Source organism: Ooceraea biroi, chromosome 2, assembly GCF_003672135.1.
Source record: "Ooceraea biroi isolate clonal line C1 chromosome 2, Obir_v5.4, whole genome shotgun sequence".
Taxonomy (NCBI): domain Eukaryota; kingdom Metazoa; phylum Arthropoda; class Insecta; order Hymenoptera; family Formicidae; genus Ooceraea; species Ooceraea biroi.
The window spans coordinates 11828140-11840041 of NC_039507.1; the positions used below are offsets into that span (position 1 = coordinate 11828140).

The following is an 11902-nucleotide window of genomic DNA, read 5'->3' on the forward strand; positions in this document are numbered from 1 at the left end:
TGTTGGGGAAAGCGCGACGGAGCGCGACTACAAATATATCCATCCGGACAAGATCTCGCATAATTTCTTGTTGTGATTGTGAGGCGTCTTATGTTGGTCAGACAAAAAGAACCAGCTTCGCACTAGGGTAAATGAACATAGGAGAGACATAAATAAAAAGTCTGGTTCCCTATCGGTTATTTCGACACATCGATTAAATTATGAACATGATTTCAATTGGAACGATGTTAAGATTTTAGATGAAGAGGGATCATTTAGAAGAAGACTGGTATCTGAAATGAGAAATATTAAAAGACAATTGAAGCCTTTAAATTTGCAAAATGAGACTGAGTGCCTTTCGGACGATTATCTTCCTATTTTAAACAGTTTTCTTTCTCTTTGATTTTGTTAGGTCTTTCGTGTTTTTGTTTTTGTGTACGACTGTTGCCGGGACGTCTCGTCTGACTTATCTGTTTCTGTTACTTCGACTAGGACAGTTATAGTGTTTGGACGGTTTTACTTGTGTGCCTTTGATCTGTTATGGACGTGTCTTTTTTAATGTTTAGGTGACTTAGTATGTATCTGACAGTTTTTATTTTTGATTTTAATAACGACTTAATTGTTCTAAATTGTATATATTTATTTGAACTCTATTATGACAAATTTATTCTTTGATGTGAACATCTGTATTGTATTGCGTCCCTCATGGTCACCTTGTTTTATATGAATAATCTTGGTATGTATTTGATACGATATGATCAGTTTATATGATATTAACCTGAATTTAGTATTTTGTTTGACAGTTTATTTTTCTTTTTTCTGTTATTGAAATTATACTGAAGATGGTCTAACCGAAGATGGTTTGACCGAAACGTTTGTACAAAGTTATTTTGAAAGAATAAACATTATTGCACCGACATCCAGCATTGCTCACAGCTATTTTTTCTTTGTTTATGTGTCATTTTGTTGAGCGTATATTTCATTATATTTAATTGTTACTTTCGTCCTGGGCCCGGGGATGAAAGTACCATTTCTTATTTTCGGTGAACTTTCGGGAAAGTTAAATAAAAATATATTTTTCTAAATGTAAGAAAACTTTTAGTATAAAATCAAAAATACAAAATAATTATTTTTATCATCTTCTTAGAAAAACTTTAAAAAACTTAAGCAAATTTAATGTTTATTAGACAACAAAATAATTATAAGTAAAATCACAAACAGCTTTGTATTTTTTTGCTTCTTAGGATAATAGTTTGCTTATTTAGATAAAAGAGATCAAGATGCCAGCATCTATTCTGAATCACAATTATGGCATACGTAGTAAGAATCACTTTTGGTGCATTCATCGTGGGACCAACCTTTACACTCTAGACATTGAATCCATCTCTCCCTAGAACAGCTTTCACTGAAAAGCTCCAAACAAACCAAACATAGGCAGTCATTTTGGCTTGAAGAATTATCGCTTTGCTTTCTATTTTTTTTATTTTGTTTTGTCACTGTTTTCTTGCCTTTATCTTTTCCTTTGGTAGATGTTATAATTCTTTTCTTTGCTTTTTATTTTCATATTCTTGTTCAATAACCTTTTTTCTGGAGTATCGGTTAGAATCGCACTCCTTCGCTTCTTACGTCCTTTGTTTGTTTCTATTTTATTTAACACATGTTACTTTCGTCCACAGAGTGCCGTGTTATTTTTGTCCTCAGACACGTTTTTTGATATAAAAGCTTTATATAACCTAAAAATTACGCAAAACTTATCGAAATCAATTATAAAAACTTATGAACACATTTTAGAAGAATGCACCGGCAAATCACTAGATCGATATATACACTTTAACTAAGTATATCTACAAAAAAACCAAAATAAAAAATACTTATGTAAGTAATGCAAATATAGGAATTCCGCGTTTGCGTGTACACCTGACGCGACCGTTCTGCAACGACTAATTGAGAAGGAAGGAGGTCGAGGCGTATGTGTTCGACTGTGTAACACAAACTATTTAACTATTTGTATGGATCAGTAGAAGGCGTGTTACTTTCATGACGCTATTACTTTTGTCCCCGGTCTCCTCTGTATATAAACGATATATATATATATATATACATATATATATATATAAGTATATATAAACCGCATCTAGATAGGCGGAGGAGGAACTCCGTATTTCTGTATTCCCTCTCTGAAAAACCTAACTTAACCTAACATAAAAAACCTAACCTAATCTGACTCAAACTATAACTCCTTTATTTGCATGGGCAGTTAAAAATTCGTGCAAAATAATTAAATAAATGATTCTTACTGAATAAGTTGTCTACTTGAATAGCTATGGTAATTATAAGTTGTGTTCCCCTGTCATATCTATCTGTGTTTACAAATTAAAACCTATGAATTGAAACCTGAAATGTATGAACGTGTGTTCGAGAGGCGGAGCCCTTCCTCCGCCCACATGTTTACTGCTTGCATATACACTCTATTTTCTTTTTGTAAGCGGTATATACTTTTTGTAAAATATATACAAACCTAGATAGGCAGAGGAGAGACTCCGCACCACCTGCATTCCCTCACCGAAAAAATCTAATCTAACCTAACGTAATATAAAAACGTAACGTAATATCAAAGTACGAATGCCGACCGGCAACACTGTCATCATGTTGAAATAATTCACAAAAATAAATCATTCTTAATGAAAAAAATTGTTGGAAGGACCGAAATGTCACTTACTAAAGTGTAAACTCTCGAATATAACGTTACAAATTCAAAAATCATTGAAATCGGTGAAGTTTACCCTTTACGAGTTATGAAATATATTTTTATAAATATCTCGGAAACTAAGGCCGAGCGGCGATAACATGTATAGGAAAAAGTTGTTTAGAATGATGACCTTGACAATAAATTTCACGGTCATTGAAATCGGTGAGGTCGCCCTTTTTCCGAATAATTACTACTCGCTCTTTAGAAACCCCATAAAAAAAGTCAAAATATTAGATGAAACCTTTCGGAGAGAACAGATGGAGTAGGAGACGAGGAATAATTGATGGTCTTCACGATCTTTCGATCTAACATAACTTGATTTATAAAACAAAACCCGTGAATGTCGAAGAATTGGAACAAAGAATAACTGATGAAATGAGCTTGATAACCGTCGACATGTTGAGAAATGTCAGAGATCCTTTTCGGTTAAGGATACAACACTGTCAAGTAATGGAAGGAAGACAATTTGAACATTTGCTGTAATTATCACCTATTGGATGCAGATTACTTTGCGTAGTAGAAATAAATGAGATCGGCAATTCGATTCAAAGAATATATTTGAGACAAAGAAAAGTAATTTGTATAGACTTTTATGAAACTCGGATAACACAGTTCTCGGATACACGGTTCGACCTTACTGCTCGACTCGAGAACAAAGACTAGCCTTCGTCGATGAAGAGCGACACATTCGCAAGTAAACATATATAGGCTCTCCGCTACAACGGTAACGAACACGCACATACACAAAAGCCGCGAAAAGCGTTAGACATAATTTGAATTTAAGCATTCAATATCACCAAATGTACGCGCGCATACACATAGGCAAGGAAGTTCTGTCTCATGCGGAGTATTCTCCGAACTTATAACTAGAGTATTTTGTTCTGGTCGCTCGAACATCAGTATCTGGTTGATACACACTTCAAACCAATGGAAGAGATCAAAAAAGCATAGACAACTTTTGACTTCATTTTTGTTGAACAAAGTTGGGCAAAACAACCCCTATGTATTTTTCATGTGGGCAAAAAGAATTATCTTAAGGTACCATTTGTTAGAAAAATTAGCGAAAACCTAAAAACGTATTTTAGACGTTACGGATTTAATGTTATTTTCACCATTTCAAAAAAATTAGACTGTGTCATAAAGAGAGGAAAAGATCTATTGAATAACGCGAGAAAATCCGATGTTGTATATCGTATTGATTGCGGAGATTGCGAGTCCTGCTACATCGGACAAACTACTAAGCGACATTTGAAAACGCGTATTAGGGAACATATGTCAGATATTAAGAAGCACTGCGATAACCAGTCGGTTGTTAGTAAGCATAGACTTTGTGAGGGTCATGAATTTGACTGGTCTAACGTTAAAGTTGTCCACCAGGAAATGCACACAAAAAAGAGAGAAATAGCAGAAATTATTCATATTAAAAAACAAGATAATACTATTAATGTGCAAAAGGATACGGAGAACTTGCCCACTATGTATCATGAGATTTTGAAAAATACATGGGAGTTGTTTTGCCCAGACCGGTCAAATTTCCTGGCAAACAGATTCTAGCGCAGAACGTTCTCAGCTCTCATCATGGATGGATGCTGTTCTCGGTGTTTGTGACTTTGTGTGCCTTAATTATGTTATTGTAATGTTGCATTGTTCGGTTGCTTTCTGGAAGTAAGTTATTACATTTTATTTTATTTTATTTTATTTAGTCTGTTATCTACAGAAAGCAATTTGTTGGTTTACAGAAAGTAACTTTAAATGTTAACGAAATTGACGCACTTGATAAGGACTAAAATCGCAGTCGAAACGTAGTGCCGTTTGTATAATTTTTTGCCAGTTATGGTCAAGGAATAAATAGAGTTAAAATATAACTTTACTTTCACATAAATCATTTTTACGAGTTTTATAATTTTATGCAATGAATGTGGTAGCGCTCGACGTTATGCAATGAAATTCGTGGTATTGGTGCAGTCAATCCCTTTCTCACTAACTAATATGACGTTGCACCACGTCGACGACAACGATGACGTTGCACCACGTCAACGACGACAACGATGACGTTGCACCACGTCGATGACGGCGACAACAACGACGACGACGTTGCACCACATCAACGTCATCGTCGTCGTCGTCGTCGTCGTCGTCGTCATCGACGTGGTGCAACGTCATCGTCGCCGTCGTCGTCGTCATCGACGTGGTGCAACGTCATCGTCGCCGTCGTCGTCGTCATCGACATGGTGCAACGTCATCGTCGTCGTCGTCGTCGTCGTTGACGTGGTGCAACGTCATCGTCATCGTTGTCGTCGTCGTCGATGTGGTGCAATGTCGTCGTCGTTGTCGTCGTCGTCGACGTGGTGCAACGTCATCGTCATCGTTGTCGTCGTCGTCGATGTGGTGCAACGTCGTCGTTATCGACGTGGTGGAACGTCATTGTCGTCGTCGTCGATGATGTTGCTTGCAATTACTTGCAATTTATGTCTTTATTGTGAAATAAAACATTTCCTATGTATCACATTTTTTATAGTATTTGCGATTTATATCTTTATCGTAAAATACAACATTTCCCATATATTATTAAAATAATTTTTAATTCATAATAAATTAAATCATGCATGTGTGAACAGCAGCTTGAGGGACAAAATATTTATTCGTATCAATTCAAATATCTTATGAATGTACTTAAGATGGTCTTAAATAAGAATCAACAATGAATATCGGCCAAAGAGTAATAATAAAAAGTAATAGATTTTCTGGTTTGCATAAATACCCATTGTAGTTGGCGCAATTTGTTGATATCATTAGTTTTGTAGAGTTCTTTTTTGAAAGAACTTCGGGCGCGTAAAGTTCTTTTTTGAAAGAACTTCGGGTGTGTAGAATTCTTTTTTGAAAGAACTTCGGGCGCGTATACTTGGCGCTTTTTTGTACCTTTTTTTAAAAAGGTAATTTTGTTGTGATTTCACACATTTTGTAGTGTGAAGTATTCTTTTTTATACTATATGAGGATTTGCATAACACGAAACATTATCTGTATTTTGTAAACCATGTAAACCCCAAGCAATATTTTGCCGCGATATTTGATTTTGACAATTCTCTTGAAGCAATTACTTTTGACAATGCCCATGGAACATCTTTCACTTTGCGATAGCGTTCTTTTGTAATATTGATAACATGAAAGCAAATAAGACGACCGCGCTCTTAGAGAGTTTCGATTAGTGAAGTTCAGAGTGAATTATCAAACGTGATGATTTATTGAACGAACTGATGAATATCAAATGAATAATAATAATTACATTAAAAAATATGTTTTTGAAATGTCCAATGTATACAAGACTAATTTTATGCGCGCGCATTTAATTTTTTTATTTACAATTACAATTTATAATAATAGTTATATCATAATTAGAGATTTCATTAATAACGTTAACAATGGATTATTAATCATGAAATAACTGCCAAACAAGAAAGAAAAAAATCTGTGTGTGTGTGTGTGTGTGTGTGAGGAGAATTATAATTAAAATTCTTATTGTTAGAAAAGCTGTCTCCGTACAGTTGAAAAGTGCGATATTACTAAACACTAATACGATACTAACACGATCGAAGCATAGCAAGAACTTGAATATATATTTGAAGATTGCACGGATTGAAGATTGGTGCGGAAATCTTAATATTGTGAAATATAAAATAAAAAATTGTTACTTATAATCACGTGTATTCATTTGAGCTCTTCTCTGCTTTATAGTATTGCACTTAACTATCCATAATTGTTCATATTTACATTATATAGTTACATTTTAGGTTAACAGATTCCGATTACATGATTTAAACCTGTTCTGTATGATCAATTGGAGTTTCCATTCTGAAGGTGATCCATACGTGCCAATACCATACGTGCAAATTTATTTTACTTGTTTATTTCATGTGAAACAGCAAGCAGTTTATATCATTTTCATGTAACTCGAAACGTTTGCGCCAAACATCCTGTCCATGTTGATCTACAGCTCATTGCACCTAGTTCTTTCTGTCTTATTTTTCGTTGAGGTAACATCTGCGGAATTGACGCTTCGTGGTTAAAGTAGACCGATAATATTCCGTGAAAAATGGAAAAACCTGTTCCTCTTCCTATGTCAAGGATGAAATGGCGATCATTACATGCTCGAATGCACACAGGACTCTTGAATACAGCGGATACTAACTTCCTTCAGTTATTGCGAATACACTTACGGATGAAGGATACAAGCAGAATCTTGATGCGTCCGGAAGCATGTTCCGGAATTGTTTTATTTTAATAGATTTTTACGTTTTTTATGCAATGCGGTTAGTCAAGCCGAACTACTAGCCATGGTAATGGATAGAGAAGGCAATCTGCTGGAGTTTGCTGGATTTATTAAATATTGAATAATAATGATAGAAACTTAAAGAAAATGTAATTATTTCATCTTGGTTGATATTAATACATACATACATGTAAAGTACATGACCTTTTCCAAAAATATTTCTATTTGTTATATTTTAAATATATTTCTTTAACTATGGTATAGTTATATATACTTTTGAATAAAGACAACATTATTATATCGTTAGTAAAAATACAGTTTTTAATAAGGTTGTAATTTATTTTCCAAAGTTTATCTTAATTTTCATTATTTTTCTACTTTGATTATTTTTATTAAACTGCATATATACAAATACAAAACTAAAATATAACAATGTTTAATTTTATTCGTAGTTGTAATTTTATTCATAACGCCAGTTTTTAATATAATTATGTTGGTAAAACATGGTCTGGTACACGTATACTAAAATAAAATATAATTATATTGCTTACTCGTAATTAAAGCGATGTTTGATATCACAATTTGATGGAAAATTTTTTATTGAAACGATATGCGCATGTATTTGACATCTTTTACTTTTTTATTTTAAAGAATAAGATGTGTTTTATACACACACCTCTGTTTCCAATTAGGTTAATCGGAAAGTTTGTTTAGATTCTTTTAGCAAAATTCGAATGCAGATCTTTGTATTGTATTAAGAATTAATTTTCTTAGAGAGAAAAGACCCAATTTTTTTCAAAAGACTGATCGTAATTCGTGATCGTATACGGGACAGAGACAAAGATGATATTTATCAAACATATATATGACATTGCCTGCTGTGATATGTCCAATGCGATCAGCCGATAAATTCATCACTACACGTAATGGTATTAAATATTTTGATAATGAATTCCATTAATTTATATAATGCAGATTGTAAGTAAAATATTCAAATTGATAAAAATATAATAATAATATAACAATATCGTTATCATTTAGTTGAAAATGCAAATTTTACTTAATTACAATTATGAGTAAATGTTCAGATTAGGGGCGACCTCACCGATTTCAATGTCCTTGACATGTATTGTCAAGGACATGACTTTGACTAAATTGCACAGTTTCAGCCGTCGCTCGTTGTTTATTAAAAAGTTATTGATAAAAAACGTTGGTAATTATTCAGTAATACGGACCATCTCCCGATTTCAATAATTTTTTAATATGTTGTCAAGGTCATCACTCTGAGTGATATTGTGAAAGTTTTAGCCAGCGCTCATTGTTTATTAAAAAGTTATTAATAAAAACTGTTTAATGATTAGTAAATGATTCCACATGAGTTTGACGAGGTCTGTGTCTTGGACATTCCATGCTAATCGGGGTCCACCGCAGACGGAGTAGTTCCCCTGGAGTTTGTTTATATCTCACAAAAATTACCTTTTTTGAAAAAAGGGGAAAAAGGCGCCAAGTACACGCGCCAGTCGCAACCAACCAAATAAAAATTAATCTATTAAACAAATGTATGTATATATATATATATATATATATATATATATATATATTAGGGCTCTGATTTTATTTCGTTTATCGAATATACGTGTAAACGTTAAACGTTTATCCGTTTACACTTATTTCCAAAAAAAAGTTTACTTGTGGGTAAACGTTTACACATTTAGACGTTTATTATACGTTTAGTATAATAGATTTAGTAAACATTTTTTTTATTATACGTTAAATGTAGCTAGAAAACTTGAAATTACAGAAGTGCAATGGGTATAGATGGAAGAATTAGTAAATCTATTGAGGTCACTGCAAACGGCCACAACTGTTTTTTGTGGAGACAACTACTCTCCTGTTTCTATAGTACGTCCGTTAATTTGGAAGATAGTCCGCCATCATATGCAACCAATTCAAATCTGAAAATTCAGATTTAGCAACTACGTTTAAAACATTTGTCCCCACAGAATTGAGGAACCGTTTTAAACTCACTGAATGGAAAAACTTCTCCAATGTAAGTGCACGTCTTACTGCCTCATTCCTTGATCCTCGATCCAAGAATTTAGAAGACGAATCGATTGAGACAATACAAAAAGTAGAAGAACATGTCCGCACTCTCCGTAAATAAAATCAGAATCCTAATTTGAATGCATATCGAGAAGATTTCTTATTTGAGCAGTCTAAATACGAGTATACAAGTAGCGAACAGACGTTGCGAGAGCGAGCTTTCGTTTTGATTTTACTCGATAAAATATTAACTGGGAAAAGAAAAATAATGATAATCGTTATATCAGAGATCTCAGCCTACTACTTGGATGGAAAACATTCGCGTGAAAATCATTACTAAACCTTTTACTCCCGCGGCGGGATGCAAGTGATAATAATTGATTTTTCAGTCGTAAGTACAAGCCTTATCTGGTGATCTACGAAACTCGTTCCTCCGTCGTTCTCTTGCAAGATACAGATATGTTTGGATAACTTATATGATTAATGGATAACTGATATGAAAATATTGACAATTACACAATCATAACTATTGTATATATAAATATAAATTAAATAATATTAATTTATTAGCAATACATAATCACTATAGACTATACATAATACTCAATCACAATAAACTATATAAACTAGATAATTCTCATATTATTAACAAGCACAATATATTTTTCGCCAGTATTGAAAAAAAGAGAAAATTCTTAATAAGTAATATAATTAATTGTAATCACTAATAAATAACAAATCCCTTTTTTGGAGAGGTTCTTATGTGATTTTGATCATATAATTCTGTCATGCATAGACAGATTTATTCTGAAGAAGAAACACGAGCATGTTTACATTTTCAGGAGACAAGCAATTTCGTTTTGAAGTAACAATATTCCCAGCTGTAGAGAAAGTACGCTCTGCACTAGCTGATGTCGCAGGAATACATAAATACTTCTTAGCTAAAATGGCCAATGCCGGAAATTTATCAGCTCTCGTTTTCCACCACTCTAAATGATCTAAATCAAATCTTAGTTGTGGCTCCGTAAGATAAGCTTGAAGTTGAGATTCTATATCATTTAGACAACGTACTGGCTGATAAAATAAAAACTCTAAAGCAGTTTTGTGTACAGCTTTTCTTGGGTCATCTTCTGCATTAGATGTTGTGTTTACTGGTTCTGCATCCAAAAGAGTGCGGACATGTTCTTGTACTTTTTGTATCGTCTCAGTCAATTCGTCTTCTAAATTCTTGGATCGAGGATCAAGGAATGAGGCAGTAAGACGTGCACTTACATTGGAGAAGTTTTCCCATTCAGTGAGTTTAAAATGGTTCCCCAATTCTGTGGAGACAAATATTTTAAACGTAGTTGCTGAATCTGAATCTTCAGGAATTGGTTGCATATGATGGCGGACTATCTTCCAAATTAACGGACGTACTATAGAAGCAGGAGAGTAGTTGTCTCCACAAAAAACAGTTGTGGCCATTTGCAGTGGTCTCAATAGATTTACTAATTCTTCCATTTGTACCCATTGCACTTCTGTAATTTCAAGTTTTCTAGCTACAATGGAAGTAGTTACATTCCTATCAGTCAAAACATTTGATATGGGTAAACGGTTTGCAATAAGTCTTTCCAACATCTCAAGTGTGGAATTCCATCTCGTCTTGACACTCTGAATTAATTTTGATGACTTTATATTTAGTTGTGCTTGCTTTGATTGCCAATCTGTGGTAGTTACATTTGAATGGCGAAAATGTCCCACTAATTTTCCAGCCTTCTGACAAATCTCTTGTATATCTTGATGACATGCTAAAGCTTCATTTACAACGAGCTGCATAGTATGAGCTGCACAAGTAAGACCGTCTTGCTCTTGAATTTCAGTCATATCGCGCACTGCATTCACAACATTAACCGCATTGTCAGTCACTACTGCTAATACTTTTTCAGAAATTTCCCATTTCCTTAAAATTTTGCCCATAGCATCAGAAAGATTGACCGCTGTGTGTCGCTCTATCATCAGCTGAGTCGAAAGGGTATACGAGAGGTTTCCAATTATTACCTATTAAATGTACTGTCATGGTAAGGTATGAGTTTTGCGCTAGTGATGTCCAACAGTCAGAAGTGCATGCCACAATAGATACATCTCTTAATTCTTCACGAATTTTGTTCTTAACTTCAGTATACAAATTATTTAATCTTTTTTTTAAAGTATCCTCTTTGCACATTTTATAATTAGGTTCAATGACAGACATAAAATTAACAAAACCAGGAGATGATACAAATGATAGAGGAAGTTGTGTCGTAGCAATCATCTTCGTTAAACTTTGATTAATGATTTCTGATCTTTCGGTACTGCATGAACGTCCATTTTTGCTTGTAGAGAATCGATGACGCTTCCTACGATTTTGTGATGAAACTTCTTTATTCGACGATAGAGTGGCTGAAGATGATGATAATATTGAAGAATTTGATATTATGAGATTCTCCTCCGATTGTCTGACTTCATCTGTATTAACTATATTATCCGTATTATCTGAATTCTCATCCATAACCATATCCTCATCGTGAGATAGTCTAAAAATGAAAATAGTGATTTAATGATCTGAAACTAATTTTACTGTGTTATCAAAATTATTTTCTGGTTTATTTTATGAGTTTGTCAAAACATTAAAGCATTTTGATATTTTAACAAACTAATGAAATAAATCAGCACATTATTTTGATAATCCAACAAAATTATTTTTAGATCTGTTTCTGTTATAAATTTTTGATGATGAGGACTGTAGAAAACTGTTATTAATATATTAATATTTACTATTTATTATTTATTATTTATTTTTTATGATATATATTTATTTATTTATTAACTTACTTCCTTTTTTGAG

At 33.4% G+C, this 11902-nt stretch overlaps 1 protein-coding gene across 1 annotated transcript; it reads right to left on the reverse strand.

Moving 5' to 3' along the window:
- Positions 1 to 9661: 9661 nt before the first annotated feature.
- On the reverse strand, positions 9662 to 11701 carry LOC113563639 (zinc finger BED domain-containing protein 1-like). Its single transcript, XM_026975527.1, has one exon. The coding sequence runs from the start codon at positions 11032 to 11034 to the stop codon at positions 9826 to 9828; it is 1209 nt and encodes a 402-aa protein (XP_026831328.1). The 5' UTR covers positions 11035 to 11701; the 3' UTR covers positions 9662 to 9825.
- Positions 11702 to 11902: the final 201 nt, after the last annotated feature.

Coding starts and splice junctions, on each gene's coding strand:
- LOC113563639 (XM_026975527.1), bottom strand. CDS start 11,034: ATGATAGAGCGACACACAGCGGTCAATCTTTCTGATGCTATGGGCAAA.